General features: G+C 40.8%; 1 protein-coding gene across 7 annotated transcripts in view; it reads right to left on the bottom strand.

Annotated features, from left to right (window-relative positions):
- Positions 1-399: 399 nt before the first annotated feature.
- slc2a9l2 (solute carrier family 2 member 9, like 2) overlaps positions 400-22,264 on the bottom strand; it is a 388,528-nt gene continuing 366,663 nt past the window's right edge. For 4 of the 7 annotated variants that reach the window (XM_043698097.2, XM_043698089.2, XM_043698107.2 and 1 more), the window contains exon 13: positions 400-985. In XM_043698097.2, the coding sequence (XP_043554032.2) occupies positions 731-985 (255 nt within the window). In that variant the 3' untranslated portion in view covers positions 400-730. Of the gene's footprint in view, positions 986-1,561; positions 1,684-22,264 lie in introns of all 7 variants that reach the window. The other 3 variants (XR_006312847.2, XR_006312845.2, XM_043698141.2) reach the window with 2 other exon arrangements.

Below are 22,264 nucleotides of genomic sequence, written 5' to 3' on the forward strand. Positions count from 1 at the left end.
TGTGTCCTGAGATAATGGCACCTGGTATCCAACATGGAGGTCATTTGGAATTGGTGCAAGCTTAAACCACAAAGCATCTGCTCTGGTCTCCATGCTGAGTTTTCCCAATGTCTAGTTTGTTTGGCCTCTGCTGATTCTGCCAGCCATCTCACCACAGCCAACATTCTTATGAAATTCCACTGTTTGCGTTGAATACTTGCAACTGAAGAAATTGTCAGTACTTGTAATGTAGAGTTAGCTCAGCAATCAAGGCTACAGTTATAAGCAATTTGATAAGATTTGACTTGAAACTCCATATGGAACTGATTTCTTCTAAGAAACATAATGAAAGGATGGTCATAATCCTCTGGAGGCATGTATTTCAAAATTTGTTCGTTTTGAGTCAATTAAAGCAATATGTTTGCATCACAAATACCTTTATTACAACAAAAAGAGGAACAGCGACTGTATCCATTTTTCTCTTACTCAAGACTTAAAGTGAGGTAAGAGTTTGTGTTTTGTAGTGAAATTACAAAGGTTTTCTTTATAAGTGCTGAGATGATGTAGCTGCAAAAAGCAGGCAGAACAAATCTGTTCTCACCGCATTGTCTCAACTGGTACAACTTATCCATTAAAACAGTTAACTTTTGGTGAACCAGCAAGAGAATGAGGGCGAATAATTCTAAGCTCTGTAATAAGTAATACAACATTTAATGACAGTAACAGAGAAACAATTGCTCATTATTTGTTATTAAATACATTCATCATTGTCAGAGTCCTTGTTTGATTTGTTCTTCACCACATCATCTAAAGGAATCATCACTTCATTCTCCATTGATGGAGTCCACTCAATTTCTTGGTCCGATATCTTGTTCATTTTTACAAATGATTGATATATTTGTGCAAAAGTTTTATTTTTAGTTTCAGGTAAGACGATGCAGAGATATATTGACCCTAGTAAACAAACTGCAGCAAATAGTAGGAAACAGAATGATCCTAAGTTACCCTGTAAAAAAAAGAAACAAATAGGCAATTAAGATTATTACAGTTTTAAATTAAGTACTGTACTGCAAATAAGGTTTGCTTCAAATTTCGATGCCAATTTGCGTTAAATGTAATTACAATTTTAGAAATAAATTAATTTCAAGTGAAATTTAATAAAAACAGCTTTTAAATTGATACAGTAACTGGGCGAGCCTTACAATGCATTTAGTTGAGAGCCCAGACGTCCAATAAATTGTTGTAATATCTAGTTCAAAGTAAAACTTTGCTGAGTTGACAGCTCTTGATCTGTGATCTATGCTGTTAATTGGATAATGTTTTTTAACACAAGATGAAGATGTTTAACGTGCTGGACCTGGTTGATGGACACTTTGATTAATCTATTGGAAAAAAAGGTTTAAGAAGGTAAAACGTTGTCACAGTTTTACCAGGTCATAGGGCCACTCTCTCATTACAGAGAGAGACAATTGGTGGTGGTCTAACCTGAAGGTCAGGCAAGGACTGAGGCTGCGAAGGAGTGTCCTTCATGGTAACTTCAGCCAATGCAGGAATTGAACCCACACTGTTGGCATCCCTTTACCTCTTCTGCACCTGAGAATTTGTTCACTCATAAATCTGCCAATACTTCCTCATTTCTTATGTCAATCTGCTCAAGAGCTTCACAGTTCATCGTCTTGAATTCTGTATAACATCTTCTTTCTCCTGAGTAAAGACAGATGTGAAGCATTATTTAACACCAATGTATTCTAGCTTCACACATAGATTGCCCTCTTGATCCCAAAAAAGTCCCTATTCATTCCCTGGTTATTTTCTTTCCTTTGATATACTTGTAGAATATCTTGGGATTCTCCCTAATCATGGCCAACAGTGTTTTTGTTTAATGTTTCCTTTGCTCTCCTAATTGTTTTCCCAATGCACTTTCTAGACATCACTAGGGCCTCCCTTGTTTTGCTCCCTATGGTACATCTCCCTTTTCCTTGTTATCCCATCCTGAATATACTTAGGCATCCATAGTTCAATGGGTTTGTTGCTCCTACATTTCACACTAAAGGGAACATGATGGGCCTGTACTCTCCCCAATACCTTTTACAAATGCCTCCCATGATTCCACTGTAGATTTACCCTCAAGTAGTTGTTCCCGATGAAGAGCTTATGCTCGAAACATTGACTCTCCTGCCCCTCGGTTGCTGCCTGACCTGCGGTGCTTTTCCAGCACTACACTTTTTGACTCTGATCTCCAGCATCTACAGTCCTCACGGAATGCTGGATGACTAAAGAAATTGAGGGGTTGGTTAAGAAAAAGAAGGAAACATATGTAAGGTATAAACAGGATAGATCGAGTGGATCTTTAGAAGAGTATAAGGGAAGTAGGAGTATACTAAAGAGGGAAATCCGGAGGGCAAAAAGGGGATATGAGATAGCTTTGGCAAATAGAATGAAGGAGAATCCAAAGGGTTTTTACAAATACATTAAGGACAAAAGGGTAACTAGGGAGAGAATACGGCCCCTCAAAGATCAGCAAGGCGGCCTTTGTGTGGAGCCACAGAAAATGGGGGAGATACTCAATGAGTATTTTGCATCAGTATTTACTGTGGAAAAGGATATGGAAAATATAGACTGGAAGTAAATAGATGGTGACATCTTGCAAAATGTCCAGATTACAGAGGAGAAAGTGCTGGATGACTTGAAATGGGTAAAGGTGGATAAGTCCCCAGGATCCGATCAGGTGGACGCAAGAACTCTGTGGGAAGCTAGAGAAGTGATTGCTGGGCCTCTTGTGGAGATATTTGCATCATTGATAGTCACAAGTGAGGTGACGGAAGACTGGAGGTCGGCAAACCTGGTGCCACTGTTTAAGAAGGGGGGAAAGGACAAGCCAGGGAACTATAGACCAGTGAGCCTGACCTCGGTGGTGGGCAAGTTGTTGGAGGGAATCCTGAGGGACAGGATGTACATGTATTTGGAAAGGCAAGGACTGATTCGGGTTAGTCAATATGGCTTTGTGCGTGGGAAATCATGTCTCACAAACTTGATTGAGTTTTTTGAAGAAGTAACAAAGAGGATTGATGAGGGCAGAGCAGTAGATGTGATCTATGTGGACTTCAGTAAGGCGTTCGACAAGGTTCCCCATGGGAGACTGGTTAGCAAGGTTAGATCTCACGGAAATACAGGGAGAACTAGCCATTTGGATACAGAATTGGCTCAAAAGTGGTGATTGTTTTTCAGACTGGAAGCCTGTGACCAATGGAGTGCCACAAGGATTGGTGCTGGGTCCTCTACTTTTTGTCATTTACATAAATGATTTGGATGCGAGCATAAGAGGTACAGTTAGTAAATTTGCAGATGACAGCAAAATTGAAGGTGTTGTGGACAGCGAAGAGGGTTTCCTCAGATTACAACAGGATCTTGACCAGATGGGCCAATGGGCTGAGAAGTGGATGATGGAGTTTAATTCAGATAAATTCGAGGTGCTGCATTTTGGAAAAGCAAATCTTAGCAGGATTTATACACTTAATGGTAAGATCCTAGGGAGTGCTGCTGAACAAAGAGACCTTGGAGTACAGGTTCATAGCTCCTTGAAAGTGGAGTCACAGGTAGATAGGATAGTGAAGAAGGCATTTGGTATAGAACATAGAACATAGAAAAAATACAGCGCAGTACAGGTCCTTTGGCCCTCGATGTTGCGCCGATCCAAGCCCACCTAACCTACACTAGCCCACTATCCTCCATATGCCTAACCAATGCCCGTTTAAATGCCCATAAACAGGGAGAGTCCACCACTGCTCCTGGCAGGGCATTCCATGAACTCACGACTCACTGAGTAAAGAATCTACCCCTAACAGCTGTCCTATACCTACCACCCCTTAATTTAAAGCTATGCCCCCTCGTAATAGCTGACTCCATATGTGGATAAAGGTTCTCATGGTCAACCCTATCTAAACCCTTAATCATCTTGTACACCTCTATCAAGTCACCCCTAAACCTTCTTTTCTCCAATGAAAACAGCCCCAAGTGCCTCAGCCTTTCCTCATACGATCTTCCTACCATACCAAGCAACATCCTGGTAAACCTCCTCTGCACCCGTTCCAGTGCCTCCACATCCTTCCTATAGTATGGCGACCAAAACTGCACACAATACTCCAGATGCGGCCGCACCATAGTCTTATACAACTGCAACATGACCTCAGGACTCCGGAACTCAATTCCTCTACCAATAAAAGCCAGTACGCCATATGCCTTCTTCACCGCACTATTTACCTGGGTGGCAACTTTCGGAGATCTGTGTACATGGACACCAAGATCCCTCTGCTCATCCACACTACCAAGTATCCGACCATTAACCCAGTACCCCATCTTTTTGTTACTCTTACCAAAGTGGACACCTCACACTTAGCTACATTGAACCCCATTTGCCACCTTCCTGCCCAGCTCTGCAGCTTATCTATATCCCGCTGTAACCTGACACATCCTTCCTCACTGTCAATAACTCCACCGACTTTCGTATCATCCGCAAACTTGCTCACCCAACCTTCTAGCCCCTCCTCCAGGACAATGACAAACAGCAATGGTCCCAAAATAGATCCTTGCGGAACACCGGTAGTAACTGCACTTCAAGATGAACCTTTACCATCAACTACTACCCTCTGTCTTCTTCCAGCCAGCCAATTCCTAATCCAAACCTCCAACTCACCCTCAATGCCATACCTCCGTATTTTTTTGCAGTAGCCTACCATGGGGAACCTTATCAAATGCCTTACTAAAATCCATATACACCACATCTACCGCTTTACCCTCATCCACCTCCTTAGTCACCTTCTCAAAGAATTCAATAAGGTTTGTGAGGCACGACCTGCCCTTCACAAAACCATGCTGACTATCCTTGATCACATTATTCCTATGCAGATGTTCATAAATCCTATCCCTTACAATTCTCTCTAAGACTTTGCCCACAACAGAAGTGAGACTCACCAGCCTATAGTTACTAGGGTTATCCCTACTCCCCTTCTTGAACAAGGGAACCACATTTGCTATCCTCCAGTCTTCTGGCACTATTCCTGTAGACAACGAGGACATAAAATTCAAGGCCAATGGCTCTGTAATCTCCTCCCTTGCTTCCCAGACAATCCTAGGATAAATGCCATCAGGCCCAGGGGACTTATCTATTTTCACCCTTTCCAGAATTTCCAACACCTCTTCTCTACATACCTCAAAGCCATTCATTCTACTTAATTGTGACTCAGTATTCACATCGGCAACAATGTCTGTTCCTGAGTGAATACTGACAAAAAGTATTCATTCACTGTCTCCCCAATCTCTTCAGCCTCCACACGCAACTTCCCACTACTATCCTTGACTGGACCTATTCCTACCCTAGTCATTCTTTTATTCCTGACGTACCTATAGAAAGCCTTTGGGTTTTCCCTAATCCTACCAACTAAGGACTTTTCATGTCCCCTCCTTGCTGCTCTTAGCTCTCTCTTCAGATCCTTCCTGGCTACCTTATAACTCTCAATCGCCTCAATTGAACCTTCACGCCTCATCTTTACATAGGCCGCCCTCTTCCCTTTAACCACGGCTCCCTCACACGACCCTTTCCTCCCTGCCTGACAGGTACATACTTATCAAGGACACTCAATAGTTGCTCCTTGAACAAGCTCCACATATCAATTGCGCCCTTCCCTTGAAGCCTACTTTTCCAAGCCACGCGTCCTAAGTTGTGCCTCACCGCATCATAATTTCCCTGCCCCCAGCTATAAATCTTTCACCGCAGTGCACACTTATCCCTCTCCATCACTAGAGTAAAAGTCACCGAATTGTGGTCACTGTCCCCAAAGTGCTCACCTACCTCCAATTCTAACACCTGGCCTGGTTCATTACCCAGAATCAAATCCAGTATGGCCTCACCTCTTGTTGGTTTCCTTTATTGATCAGAGTATTGAGTACAGGAGTTGGGAGGTCATGTTGCGGCTGTACAGGAGATTGGTTAGGCCAGTGTTGGAATATTGCATGCAATTCTGGTCTCCATCCTATCGGAACGATGTTGTGAAACTTGAAAGGGTTCAGAAAAGATTTACAAGGATGTTGCCAGGATTGGAGGATTTGAGCTATAGGGAGAGGCTGAACAGGCTGGGGCTGTTTTCCCTGGAGTGTCGGAGACTTGAGGGGTGACCTTATAGAGGTTTATAAAATTATGGGGGGCATGGATAGTGTGAATAGGCAAAGTCTTTTTCCTGGGGTCGGGGAGTCCAGAAGTAGAGGGCATAGGTTTAGGGTGAGAGGGGAAAGATATAAAAGAGACTTAAGGGGCAACGTTTTCACACAGAGCGTGGTACGTGTATGGAATGAGCTGCCAGAGGAAGTGGTGGAGGCTGGTACAATTACAACATTTAAAAGGCAGTTGAATGGGTATATGAATAGGAAGGGTTTGGGGGGGATAAGGACCGGGTGCTGGCAGGTGGGACTAGATTGGGTTTGGGATATCTGGTCGGCATGGACGGGTTGGACCGAAGGGTCTGTTTCCGTGCTGTACATCTCTATGACTCTATGACTCTAGCTGTACACAGTGTATTTTAGCCAAATTCTGCCTTGTTTTAATAAAATTTGCTTTGCCCCCAATCCAAAACTCTTCTTTGCAGACCATCTTTCTTCCTTTACATGACAAACTTAAAACATATGGATGGTGTTGTGGTTGCTATCTCTAAGCTCCCCCATTGCCATCTCTAATACCTGCGTGGCTTTGTTCTACAGAATTGGCTCCAGCATTACACTGTCCCGTATAGGATCATCTTTGTGTTGATATTAAAAAAAAAACTTTCCTGAATACATTTCAAGAAGTCTGCCCTCTCTAAACCTTTTGTATACAATGATTATCTCAGTTAATATTGGGGTAGTTGAAATCTGGTCATATAATTTCCCTATTATTGTTTTTACACCCACTCAGTGCATTGACTGCATGTCTGGTCGTCAATTGCCCACTGACTATTTAGGGGCCTAACAGTTGGTCTAGCCCCTTTTTATCCCTAGGTTCTCCCTACAAAGCCTCATTTAACCCTTCCAGATATCGTCCCTCCTTACTGCAGTATCTGATTCCCTAACTAATGATGTGACACACCCTCCACTTTTGCACTCTCCACCTGTCCTGCCTGCAGACTGTAGATCTTGGAATGTTAAGTTGTCAGTGTTGTTCCTCAACAAATAGGGACTATGTGTTCTCTCATGGAATCATAGAACCTACAGTGCGGAAATAGGCCATTCAAGTCCACACCGACTCGCCGAACAACAACCCACCCAAATCTATCCGCCACCCCATTCCTGTAACCCTGCATTTCCCATGGCTAAACTACCTATCCTGCACATCTTGGACTGTGGGAGGAAATGAATCACCTAGAGGAAACCCAGGCAGGCATGGGGAGAATCGACAAGCTCCACACAGTCACCCAAAGGTGGAAGCAAATCCAACTTCCTGACGCTGAGAGGCATCAGTGCTAGCCACTAAGCCACCCACAGATGGTCACTTGAAGAAAAAAGTGGGAGCCATCCTGGTGATCTGATCAAAATATTCCCTCAGGAGCTTAATTGATCATTTACTTTTTATTGCTTGTGGGACCTTGCAGAATGCTACATGGCTACTGTCTTTCCCTATAATACAACACAGACAATTCTTAACATCAAGTATGTCATTGATTCAAAAGTTTTTTTGGAACATCTTAATATTGTTAAAGATGCAATAGAACTGAGAGTATTTCTTTCTTTCTAATTGCATGCTGCGCTGTTTACAAGTTAAAAGCCAATAGCTGTAGGCATAACTGAGTTACTTCCTAATGGAAAAGGAGGGAATCGTGGTTTTTCTCCAGATCCAGCAAGTTGTGCAGCATTTCCTGCCATGCTGGCGCAGGCAAGGTGGGCGAACATGCCACCTTTTTAGCTGGTGACAATTGCAATTTGATCAAAGATGAAGCACTATAGTGCAGGTATAGGAACTGTGGCCAAACATGATTATTTGTTGAGCCTATTAAGCTCAGTACAGGTCAAGCACATTAAAAAAATATGAGTATTGGATGAAAGGGGTTATTCATCTGAATATTCATTCAAGTCCATCATAATCAATTAGCTCTAAAAGAAGGAAAAAAAATCATAAGTAAAATCTTTCAGCAAATAAATCACTGACTGTCTCCCTGACCCCCTAAAGTAATTTGATAAAGCTTAGGCTATTCACCTTGGTAAGCAGCCTAAATTATTCAGCCCTAACGAGTTCCATTCCAAGGGTGATGTATTCTTGGCCCTGATAGACTATAATCACTGTCTTCACTTTATACTTTATACAGTCATACTTTTACCTAAATATTCATTGAATTCTTTCCAAAGGAGAATGTCAGTCGGCACAACTTTAACAGTTCTCCAAGTCAAATCCACATTTCTGGAATGCAGAAGCAAAATCCTTCTAATCTATACTGTTGCTCAAACTTAGTCATTATGTATAAATGTCCTTCAGTTCTGAAATCAAAACAACATGTGTTTACATTGTACTTTTGATGTAATGGCCCAAATTTTGCAGTAGCAATGATGGTGAAACTGAGCATGTACTATACTTAATCCTTTGAAACTGATGGAAATAAGAACTGTAAATGAACAGTTAAACAAATAAATCCAAAGGTTTCTGTCAGTGAGTCTATATATCTTAGAGTACAATGTTGAATTCCATGACTCCTCTATACAGACTTCAATTAGTTAGAAATAATAGCCACTTGCCCTCTTACACTATTCTTCTCGCTGTCAAAAATAAAAATGCACCTTTGTTGAATTAGGTGCAACTAGCTTGTTAGAAATGTACTAAATTCATAATTACTGCTGAAAGATATTTGACCCCGGAAAATCAAATTTCTGATTGTGAAGTTTGTTTGTGATACTGCGTTAGTCCCTTACCACAATTATTAATTTTATTCGCTGTCAAATGTAACTAAAACTGAAAGATAACCAGCACATTTTACTGTCTGTGAGAATACTGCAGTGTGATTGTATCCATGCTTAGTGATAACACGATTTGGAGATGTCAGTGTTGGACTGGGGTATACAAAGTTAAAAAACACACAACACCAGGTTATAGTCCAACAGGTTTAATTGAAAGCACTGGCTTTCGGAGCACCGCTGACGACCACCTGATGAAGGAGCGGCGTTCCAAAAGCTAGTGCTTCCAATTAAACCTGTTGGACTATAACCTGGTGTTGTGTGATTTTTAACTAGTGATAACACAGTTGCTAATGCCTGGAGATCCCCCTGACTTGGTACCAGATTCACATTAATATCAGGAAAGCAAATTTGAAGGGGAAGAGGAATAGGATATGGACAATATATGGGACATGATCAACAGCCCAGTCAAACAGAACACCAAGGTTGTATGTCATCTGAATGATTTTAAATCAACAACAGGACAATGCATAGGACAAGAATGAAGAAAGAACATAAGAAGGTGGTTTGGATTTTCTCTAAGTTAATCCACAACTTTTCAGTTTGTCAATTTAATAAAAGTTGTGATATCATGGGTTGGGGTTGGGGGGTGGGAAGAAGGTGGAGAGGTGCAATTTAATCTCATCAATGAAAGCAAGACAAGCCATCCTAGGGAGCTCTATTCACTGCATTAAATACAGTACAGGCATACGTTGACTGTTATGGTGTGCTGTGATTCCTTTCCTAAACTTGATTAAGAAGTTGATCATGGAGGTCAGGTACAGTTCCAACTGCTGCCCCACTGCAATCTAACACTGCTGTAAAATAAGACTTTCTCCCCTGTTTTAGGCTCAAGTCTCAACAGAGCTAATTTGGAGATGCCGGTGTTGGACTGGGGTGTACAAAGTTAAAAATCACACAACACCAGGTTATAGTCCAACAGGTTTAATTGGAAGCACACTAGCTTTCGGAGCGACGCTCCTTCATCAGGTGATTGTGGAGGGCTCGATTGTAACACAGAGCTGGATGACTTACAGAGCCAACTGCACCAGATAGGCACATTGGCCATAGATACAGGAGTTAGGGTTGAGATGGGGTAAGTTGGGAACTGAGTTGATTTGATTTATTGAATTGATTTGATTTATTGTAGTCACATGTACCTAAGTACAGTGAAGAGTTTTCTTTTGCAAGCAGTACAGGCAGTTCATAGCGAACAAGGACAAACAGGTCATAGAGTGCTTAGGTAGAATGATGCATACAGGTTACATTGCACAGGAGGTGCACAAACCAAGATCAGCATTATTTGAAATTAGAAAGGGAAATTCAACAGTTTAATAACAACAGGGAAGAAGCTGTTCTTGAACCTGTTGGTGTATGTGTTCATGCTTCTGTATTTTCTGCCTGATGGAAGAGGTTGGAAGAGATCACTATTGGGGTGGGATGGATCTTTGATGATGTTGGCAGCATCGAGAAGTATAAATAGAGTCCATGGATGGGTGCTTGGCTTCTGTGATGGTCTAGGCCATGCACATAACTTTCTATAGTTTTCTACATTCCTGGGCAGAGCCATTGCTGTACCAGGTGGAGACTATATGATAAGACAAGACATATTGCACTGGCTTAAAATTAAGGTATCTACTATGAAATTGTTAGCAAATAATGTCATTTCTGACCTTCTATCAACTGAAGATAACTGGGTTGGGGATACTTCTTTAAGGAATACTAAAAGTAATCTCCAGAAGTGATATCCTGCGACTGTTATGACTAGTGTCAATAGACATAGATATCTTTCTTCCCATCAGGTATAAGTCCAGCACTGGATGGTTTTCCTCCTGATCCCCATTGATGTCAGGTTTATTGTGCAATTTGATATGATGTTCAAATGTTTTCTTGCCTTTGAGAGATCTTCTCCTCTTGTATTCATTTCTTGCATCTCTGACATTACCAAGGGCACTGATGAGGTTTCAAGCTAAGTGGCACTAGCAAAACTAAACTGAGCATTGGTGAGCAGATTATCGTGAGTGCAAATTTTCTCAACAGAGGCAATTGAAGGTACATCCACCATTGTCTCCTTCAATAAATTAATAGTAAGGCTGAGAAGCCAGAGAAGAGCAATTGATTGTGAAGTTATTTTTTTCTGCTCACACAGTTTCTCAGCCAATAAAAATGATTGGCTTGTCAATGTAAATTTATTCTGCTGGACCAGTATGTAGTGACTAGGGAATAAAGTTAAGGGTTTGATGACTTCATATTGAACAGCTGATGCTAAATCATATCATCTTATCTCTTCACAGTTTCTACAAAACAGGAGATGTGACATAATATCAATAGCTGTTGCATTGTTTTTTGGAAATCCATGAAGTAAAAAGTAAATTATAACATGATTAATTGCCTGCTATAACAGGGTTTTTAATCGGTTCTTGTAAAAAGTACTTTATAATTTCTCTCAGCTGTGCTTGCACTAATTGTATCTAGTGACATGTCTGTAAAAATAAGACTTAAATAATTGTTAGATCCTGCCTCCCAACTGCACCTTCTTGTGGGTAGTAAGGTTCAGATTTAAAACAAGGGCAAGAATCTGTCTACTGTTAAATCAGGAACCGTGGACCTGTGACTTCCCATCTTGTGCTCCTAATGAACTTTTTTTTCAGTAAATGCCTGATAGCAGAATCATCTGTAATATACTTTGGTGCTGTTTTGGCACACATCATATGTTAGGAGAAAGTGAGGTCTGTAGATGCTGGAGATCAGAGCTGAAAATGTGTTGCTGGAACAGCGCAGCAGGTCAGGCAGCATCCAGGGAACAGGAGAATCGACGTTTCGGGCATAAGCCTGAAGAAGGGCTTATGCCCGAAACGTCGATTCTCCTGTTCCCTGGATGCTGCCTGATCTGCTGCGCTGTTCCAGCAACACATTTTCAGCACACATCATATGTTATACAGGAATAACAGAAAAAGTCAGAAGAATAGGATTTTAGAAGTAACTTGTGAAAATAAGTGCAAATATGGCAAGAATTATGGATGGAGTGGATTATTCTTTTAATATTCTACTTAGGAGAAGTAGGAAAGAACTTTTATCCCCCTCCTGGATAATAGGGTATATCCGATATACTCAACAGCTTTTGTTGCTTGGTGATTGGTCAAGGAAAGAAGGCAAAAATATGTAATTTTTAAAAAGGGTGTGGCTCTAGAGTTTATGAGGCCTGAAAGATGAAAAATAACAATTTCACAGGAATTTGGGATTACTTTAGGTTTTGGCTAATCTATGTTGCTCCTTACAGCTTGGTAAAGTAGATGCAGTGACTGAATGCCTGGGAAATACTGTTTGAGAGATACTTGCGGATGTCCCCAAACAGTCAGAGAATCTCCAGTTTTAAAGATAATTCATTTTTTAGGTTGGCAACCAGTCTCAAAACATTTTCAAGCAATTTCCAATTCTTGTAGCCTATTTTGAAATATGAATCATGTATCCCTGCAGTGTGGACGTAGGCTATCCGGCCCATCAAATCCACACCAACCTTCCGAAAAGCATCCCACCCAGACCCATCCCATCCCTGTAACCCTGCATTTTCCATGGCTAATCAATGTAGCCTGCACATCTTTGGACTGTGGGAGGAAATTCGAGTACCCGGAGGAAACCCATGCAAACAAGGGGAGAATGTACAAACTCCACATGGACAGTCACCTGAGGGTGGAATTGAACCCTGGTCCCTGACACTGAGGCAGCATTGCTAACCACTTAGCCACTGTTCCACCTGATTCAAATCCACCAGATTACTAGCTCTGAATCTTAACAATATTTTGATGTTTCAATTTCATTGTCTTTCTCTGCATGAGGCCTAGTGAGTTTCTTGCACTATCATCTCAATCATGCTTCATGAACCATGATAGCCCTCACATCCGACGTGAGCCCAATTCGTCCACTCAATGTGTCCAGAAGAATCCGCCATTGCCGTCATATCCCTAAACACACTGGTATCCCTGTCAACTCATCATCGTTAATAGACTATTGTACAATCTGACAACCACTGTCAGTCAGAGCTGCACTGCATGGTTTGTGAAATTTGTCCCAGATACAGCAGAGATGGGGAAATTGGTGCCCTTCTTCAGAAACAAGCAAGTGAAGGGGGTGGGGCAGAGGACAGTCATTGCCTTCCTCCAGGACTGGCAGAGTTGGTCACTCCAGCAGTTCTGAGGTGCTACCCAGGGTAGCATGATCTCACCATCCGGAGCAGTGGCTAATGTTTTAGGAAGAAGGTCAATGTTCTTCTGCACGCCACCAGGGTAAGTGCCACCATCATTTCTCTGATACCTCACACTCACTCTATCTCTGCTGTTATACCCATTTTGCACCACGGCTCACATTTTCATGTTCTAACTTGCCTGCAATATCTTCCCTCACTTGCTGGCAACCACCCCAATACCTGACATGACTAACCCTGCTTGCCTTCCATACTGCTTTCTCACTCACTTGAGACACCTCCCCACCCTCACCAACAGTCATTGTTGGGCCGTTCACTTTCATCTCCCTTAATACCTGCTTGTTTGTCACTGCAGGAGGAAAACAGCCTACAAAGTCATTTGAGTCATGAAGGGTAGTGTGCTGCCTGACATTTTTCCTACATTACAGAGCTTTCTTCCAAATGGCTGAGATAGTTTTACTCCAGGTGGCCACTTATTAGCAGCCTGGCATGGTCTGGTGATGTGGCTCCCTGTTATTTTGTTAAAACTGCAGGTCGGTAGCAATGTCCATAATGTAATAATTCAGTCATCTCAAATATTTTGAACATCAATATATACATTCATAAGCATCCACTCCCTCTACCATTGGTGATCACTCGCTGCAGTGTGTTCTATGTACAAAATGCACTGCAGAAATTCTCCAAAGATCCTCAGACAGCACCTTCCAAACTCTCAAATATTTACATCTAAAAGGACAAAGGCAGAAGATACATGGGAACGCCACTATCTGCAAGCTCCCCTCCCAGCTACTCATCATCCTGACTTGGAAATATATTGCTGTCGCTGGGTCAAAATCCTGGAATTCTCTCCCTAAGGGCATTTTGGGTCAATCCACAGCAGTTGGACTGCAGCAGTTCAAGAAGGCAGCTCACCACCACCTTCACAAAGGCAACTAGGAATGGGCAATGAAAATGCTAGCCAACCAGCGATGCCCACATCCCCATCCCACAAATGTTAAAAAGTCAAAGAAATATCAGCTCTTCTAACCCTGGGTGGATTTGCTGGGAGATATGAGGAGCAATATACAACTATAAGTTTGATTTATATTTTGTGTTGTTCTGGTAATGAAGAGATGGGAATGTTGGCTTGGTGCATTAGTGAAAAGAAACAACTGTGCTACAGAAACAACATGGATCCAGAGTCATACAAAGAAACAGAAAAATCCAGAAGTCAGTTAGTTATTTTTGAAAAACAAATCTTGTAATATTACTGAAAACTGAGCTTAGGGAACTCTTGTGCTTGCTCTGAAGTTAAAGTGATGGTAGGTTTAGTTTGTAATTTGTTTTAGGTTCCTTGGAGGATGATGACAGCTGAAGAAACGTATCTAGTGAACTCACATATGTTCGTCAGAATTACAACTAGAATTAAAATTAGGTTTTATTGTCATGTGAAGTAAACTGGTTGAAGCTGTGCCAGCCTGAGCAAGAAACCTTAGTGTAAAAACAATGTGTATCTACACTGAGGTTTGGTGTTTTAAGGACATTCTTGGGACAAAAGTAATAGTGAGTTTGAATCCTTCATATTGAAATATTTCCAAACATTTCATTTAATGTAATATAATTCTTGTTTAGTAAACATTTTCATGCTTTCTGTTAAAAGTACACTTGCAGATTCTTTATCAATGTGCTCAATGACTGATATCAATAGAAAAAAAGAGAGAAACAAAGTTAGGGGTTATCAAGCCAGGTTTCACTCTTGGCTTTGCCTTGTCCAGTATTAATATCAACTCAGCTTATAACATTCCCATTATTGTGTGCAACCATGTCAGCAGCGTTTCCAGGCCTTCTAATTCCTTTACTTACACTGGGATCAATTTCAATGTCAATGCTTTACTCTCAAAAGCTCTCTAGTCCAATTACCTTTCTAGAAGCTGTTGAATCATTGTTAAGGGTAATGGTCAAATGCTGAAAATTATCAAGGTTAGCACTCATAAACAAGATAAATGCATGTTTCTAGAAGGCAAGAATGTCATCAAATATGATCATAATCCATTGACATAGCAGTCATGGAACACAGGCAATGCAATTCACTTTGGCCACATCTCCTTATGTTGAAAGCAGAACCAGAGTGGGGAATAGGTCATACAAAAATTATAACAGAAAATAAGAAGATAATCCATTAAGAGGTATTTTTCTAACAAACTATACAAATAATGTTGCACACATGATGATGCCTTAGAATAAGCCAGTTAAAGGAAATAAATGTTCAGTAGAGTCAGAATCATACAGCATGGAAACAGAACCTTTAATCCAACTCATCCATGCTGACCAGTTTTCCCAAACTAAACTAGCCCCATTTTCCTGCATTTGGCCCACATCCCTCTAAACCTTTCCTATTCATGCATTTGTAAGAAGCTACAGATAAAATTGATTCATTGCAAATTAACTTTCAAAAATCCTCCCAACACAACAACAAAATAATTGGCCTACTTCTAGTCAAAAGAGGTATATTTACTGATTGCAAGTTTTTCCATTAGCACCATTCCTACCCTCTGTGTTGTTAAACTTACAAGCCGAGCAGCATCAGGCCTGTTTATTTAATTTCAGTAGTGGGAAAGTTTGTATAAACCATAATTGAGGACAAAATTCAGAATGACACTTCACTAACATGATTAAATTTTTGATGTGCTCATAGAAAGGGTTGATGAGAATTCCATAGTTCATATGATAAACATTGATTTACAAAAGGTGTGTGATAAAGTGCCACCTCAAAGGCTTGCCAACAGAACAAAAGATTAACACAGATACAAAGATGATTAATTGGAACAGGACAGGATTTTACAGGTGATATAATCCCTCCATGCTAGCTCAAAGTTTGACACTCTCCCTGGTCCTGACATTATCCCTGACAAATCCCACAATTTCATACTGGGAAAAGCATTTCTTGCTTTAAGGCAAAACTTTGCACTTCTCTTGGAAGGAAATCCTATCTTCGAATGCTGTTAGCCAATTATGTGAGCACCCACCCTCTCACAGTCTTCAAATCCACTGGCCAGTGGCAGAGGAGAAGGAACATTCAATCTAGCTCAAAGAGTATGGATGAACCATTAGCTTTCAGATTACAGCTGGATCTATAGGGATTTCTCCAAGGAGCAGCACTAGATTTCTATATGTATTGGGCATTATGTCAAAATTTTCAGGTACCTCAAAACTTGAAAGTATTGTGAACTATGAGCAGGATGAAGATAGACTTCAAAAGGATGTTGACAGTTTAGTAGAATGGTCAAAAATGTAGCAAATGCATGTTTTTATGTCTGAAGTAATACCTTTTAAATAAATAATAAGGAGAAACAATATAAACTAAAGGATAACTTATTGCAGAGATGCAGAAGATGAATAAACCCATGAAGCTATGTGCCATCAACTCAATCAGAATTATCCCATGCTAGGTGGAGGGAGATGGTACAGAATGCCATTTTCTTTATCCTTAGAACTATTTCAGAAGTATTCTATCTCCTAAACAAGGCAGTTCGGAGAACACACCATCTCTCCATTTTATTCCTGATTGCCTGAGCACCAACACAACATACATTCTCTTAATGCTACATTTTCACAAACCATTTCCAACATTCCCTGGTTAAACATGCCACCAACTTTTATTTTGAATTACGACTAAAAGCCTCACTAACAGACAATATCCACCTTGCACAAACGCAACCTCTTTCCCATCTGAACATCCTTAAACCCCGACTTCCATTAATTTTCTTTCTCATACCATTTTCTATACACTAATCATAATTGCTAACTGTAATTGTTAACTACAGCTCCTTTAGGCTTTTGACAAGAACATAATCATTACAATAATGGAGATAGTAAGGACTGCTGATACTGTAAGTCAGAGTTGATAAAATGTGGAGCTGGAAAAACACAGCAGGTCAGACAACGTCGGAGGAGCAGGAAAGTCGACGTTTTGGGTCAGGACCTGATAAAGAGTCCTAATCCGAATGTTGACTTTCCTGCCCCTCTGATGCTGTCTGATCTGTTGTGTTTTTCCAGCTCCACATTTTATCGATGATGACAGTAATGTTTGATTCAAAAGACGGGATGACATCTTATTAACATCAATAATCACTGTTACTGAATTTACAATCAAAAAGTAATGATTTTTAACAGGCCAGACTTAACACATCGTGTTCTCATTTTTGTTGTTCTGAACAGCCTCAGCATCGCCACCACCAAGACCCTCATTATCACCCTCTTCATTCTTACATGTCCACTCTGTTAACCCTACAGACTTTACACTTCCCCAGATCATCACTCAACTATTTGCCTACACAGGCCTACCTGTCCCACTCCCCTTTTCTGCCAACCCATTTATCTCTTCACTGTCTGCAAATGGATGTGGTAGAATAACCATGATGCAACTCCCTGAATGACTTCAACTGGCAAGTGCTGGTCCTTAAATGCCCAGACCCCTGTTTGGAGGACACAAATGTCCCCAATGACACTATACTCATCCCTCTTATTGGCCCCGCAGTAGGTCACGAGGCACAGATGATAGAGTATTGGGCACATTGACAGAAGAAAAGACAAATGCACCTTTGAGTGAGGACTGCTGCACAGCACAGCTACCTACCTGTTTGCGTGACTGCATCAATTACCAATGCAAGGTACAACTGGGCAAGGCATGCATGAATGCTTGCTGTGATAGCAAGCCTGACCCATGCTGTATAATGGGTTCCTATCTCTGTGTGGTTCCTATAACCAATGCAAATGTACACTACTGGTTGCCAGTGTGCTTTCTTAGAGCTGTCTTTCATTGTACTGTGTGGTGTCAATACACTGGAGAAAGCCAGGATTGTGGTGATATCGCCTGAAAGTGGAGTGCCAATGTTCATGGTGGAAAGGTGCGTCCAAGGTATCTGCATGAACAAGGCAAGCAACAATGCATTTGCTTGAAGGACTATGAAATGAACAGCACAGAGTCTGGAGTAGGATGTGTAAGTTTGAATAGTGATACATGGTCATTGAGGCTGACTGCTGTAGGATTATTAAGTTACTAACCAGAAGATTAATTGTTTGAACCTAACTTTATTCAGAAAGTTGCCAAGGTAGATGGGATCATGGGAAATTTATGTTGAGTTATAAATGTACTCAGTCACAGCAAAGAGTTAGGTCTTATAGGAATTGCTTGTGTATGTAAAAACAGCACTATGAAGATGTTCTATCAGATATTAATTCATTTTGATATTGGCTCATGTATTGAAGCATTAATACATAATATCATCATGTGTGTCTTGAGCTTTTTGATATTGCAAATTTGAATGAATTAAGGAATTCCAGCATGGTTTTATTAAGGGAAAAATATCTTGAATTGGCTTTCTTGGGTCATTCTTTGAGGGAACAGAGACGATTATATGTGGTTGTAGTGATGCTTATGGATCTCCAAAATACATTTGATAATGTGCTGTATTACAGACTTCTCAGCAAAGCTAAAACCAATGAAGGGGAAAGACAGTAGCAGCATGAGTACAAAGTTGGTTTAGCGACAGAAAACAAATGGCAATGTGGGTGTTATTCAGATTGGGAAAGAAAAGAATTTTCCCCCTGATAGTTTCTGATTCCAGATGCTATATACTCAGCATGACAACATGCGACACAAGAACTGAAAGTAGCCAAATGGTACTGACAGTGATATCAATCAACATGTGCAGAGGTGTTACAACACACCCCTTGAGCTTCCTGGTTCATATGTAAGGACACTAGCACTACACCACAAGAACCTCCTAAATAGTACAGATGTGAGTGTAGCCCAGACAATCAATTCCCAAATACAAGGCAGTTATTGAACCTGATACTTAAAAGTGGATGTTATTTTACGTGATAGTATCAGGTAAATTACAAATTGTTATCCTGTAACGCAGTAGTTGTGTTCATGTGCGATACTGTGTCATAAGAAATGTGCAATATAAATAATGGGCCTATGGGTAAAACAGGGTTGCGCCAAACTACCAAAAATATCAGTAAAATTTGAAACAAAAGCAGTAGTTAGCCAAACGCAAACACAAGCACAGTCTACGTAAATGTTAAAACCATATATTTTAATGAAACATTTTGGGAAATTTAACACTTTAAGTGACTACAACACTGTATCTTTCACAAAGCTTTTCACCACAAACCACTGAACATGTGATGACCACACGGAATTCCAGTCCTCTTTAAGATTCTTCTCCAGTTTGAAAAAACTTCCTTCTAAATGCAGATTACAATTCCCAGTTTCAAGCTAAGTTTCAAGGCTTGCAGAGCTGATTGCATTCTTGTTTTAGTTGAACACATTGAATTTGCATTTTGCAGACAGAGGATCCTGAGGTTGGGTTTTGCTGTTTAGATAGTGCCAGGGATGGAATCACGTAACAGTGAACTGGACTTTGCTTTATGAAAAAAAAGGTCCACAATTCACAAATTGCGATCCAACCAAGTAGCCTTAATAAATATGTGTTATAGGAGAACTACCTGTATATAAATGTTGAGCTAGAGATAAAATATCTGGTATTTGTACAATTTAATTTTCAGATTTCTGGACTTGGGATAGTACCAACATTCAATATCAGCTCATAAATTAATATCAAAAATTTAGTTTCTATCTAGCAGACACATTCCATTAGTACAAGGCGGCAGTTTTCACTTATAAATACTTGAGAACCGTTGGAGGTAGGTCAGAGGACCGGTATTAGATTTGTAAACCCACCCCTGTGGCACAATTTATTTGCAATAAGGGTTAAGGAAGGAATAGTGGATTATGTTACTATAGTGATTGTAATGAGGTCAGCCAGGTGGGCATAGACAATATTAGTTCCGTGATTTGGACTGTTAATCTGGACCAATCGGGGAATCTTGGCTGACAGTTATAAACAGGAATGTCAGAGATTCTGTTTACTCTGAGTGCTTGCTCTGAGAGAGCTGGATCTGTGTTGAGGACATTCTATCTGTAAATAAAGGATGACTTGGTGATGGGATACTGACCTCTGTGGATTTATTTTACTGATGATGAGAGAAGTGCATGCTTCTAAAGAAATATGTTTGCAACAGTTGTCTTTGAGTTGGGTCAGCATTTCTGACATCATCCAGTTATTTGGAAAGCTTGACTCGTTAAATGCTGCCGTCAAAGAATGGATGCAGTACGCAGAAAAAAAACTGTTGTTTTTCCAGACAGGTTACACTGGGGCAGATGAAAAGCAGCAAGTAATTTTTCTGACAGTTTGCAGAATTGCATTTTTTCGGTTATTAGGAGCCTAACTTTCCCTGAGATACTGAAGAGTTAATGAATCTAGTTAATAAATACCAGGACCTCTAGCCTCCTACAATTCTGAGACAGTATCGGCTTTACTCAGCAATTCAAGAACCATGGGAATCCGTATTAGGATTTTTGACGAGGTTAGGATGACTGGCAGAGGGATGTGATTTTGGTTTAACTCTTAATGAGATGCTGAGAGAATGTTTGGTGGATGTAACTAATGATGTAACCATGCAAAAGCACCCACTAGCTGAAACCCAAGGAGACTTCAAACAGGCACTATAAGTCATTGGCACATATGGCAAATAAAGCATATGAGTTACAGTGCATGCTGATGGAAGTGCTTGGGGAACACCTTTTGACTGAAGGCAATTGCATAGCCTCATTCAGGACATATCCTGAAGAGAGGGACTCTCGGTCAGCAAACCACCTCAACAAAGTCATGTCTTGGCCAAACAGTTAACATTTTCTTCAGGATTCAGGCCAGCTAGCCATTGCATTTGCTGCAGGCATGCAGACTCGTGAGAGCAAAAGAGTCCCACCAGACTTAAATTGAGTAAGAGAACTCTTAGGCCCCTATACAGGAGAGTACATGCCCTGGAAAGTCCACCTACATCTGGCTTAGAACAGTTATTTTGTTTACTAACATCCAAATCAGAACTAATCAAAATAAACTTTTGGTTAAATGGTCAACCAATTCAAATGGAAGTAAATTTCAGTGTGGCTGTTTCAGTGATTGCAGAAGCAAACTTTAACAAAATTTGCTCTGAACTCCAACCCTTATGTTTGCACAAGAATTTAGCTGGGCTGAAAGCCTACACTGAGGAACCTTTACAGATTAAGGGTACAACTTTGGTTCCGGTCTCTTATGAGAAGCAGCCAGTTCAGTAACCATTGATCGTAGTAAAAGGCTTGGACCCAAACTTGATGGGCAAAATTGATTGAGAAAGATTCACCAAGATTGGCTCAACATTTTTCAATTAGAAAATGGCTGCCTGAGTGAACTCCTAATTAAAGGAGAAAGTGAGGTCTGCAGATGCTGGAGATCAGAGCTGAAAATGTGTTGCTGGAACAGCGCAGTTATAAACTATAAACCACGTTCTAAAAGGCTATCTCTACAAAGTAGCTGCTATGGAGCAATAACTGAATAATGTTTCTTAAAAGTAACTGAAATAACTCTACAGGGGCCAGTATCCCATCACCAGGTCACCTTTTATATGTATATGGAGAGCCCTTGACACTGATCTAGCTTCCTCAGAGACAGGTCTCAGAGTGAACAGAACCTCTGACACTTAGGTTCAGTCAGGGCTCCCTGATTGGACCAGATTAACAGCCTCAATCAGGGAGCTCATATTCCATGATGTCCACCTGGCTGACCTCATTACAATCACAACCAATCATCCATCCCCCTCTGAGTCTGAAGATTTACAACTTGAGGTGCTTAGAACACAATTTTCCCTTCGAAGTTGGGTTCCCACCTGGAAGAAACATCTAAGGACCATGTTTAAGTTCTCTAAGTGCTCCTTATTGGTCTTTCCTGTTAAAGCACGTCATCTAGAAAAATAATGACCTGGAATAGACTGTATAAAATGTTCTCCATCATCAATTGCAAAGGCTGATGCTACCCCAAACAGCAGTCTCGTATATTGGTGCATGCCCTTATTAATTGTAGCATACTTCTGGGAATCCTCATCTAACCGTAACTGCAAGCATTCATGTCCAGCTTCATGAAGGACAGCCCCCTGTCAGCTTTGCGTTTAAATCCTGTATACAAGGGATTTGGTATTTGTTCACCTGCAAAACTCGGTTTATCATTTGTTTAACATCCCTACAAAAGCAAACCAACCTACCGGGGATCACAATCA

The sequence above is a fragment of the Chiloscyllium plagiosum genome, unplaced genomic scaffold (genome assembly GCF_037043375.1).
Source record: "Chiloscyllium plagiosum isolate Xiang-an unplaced genomic scaffold, Cpla_swu_hap1 HiC_scaffold_1, whole genome shotgun sequence".
NCBI lineage: Eukaryota > Metazoa > Chordata > Chondrichthyes > Orectolobiformes > Hemiscylliidae > Chiloscyllium > Chiloscyllium plagiosum.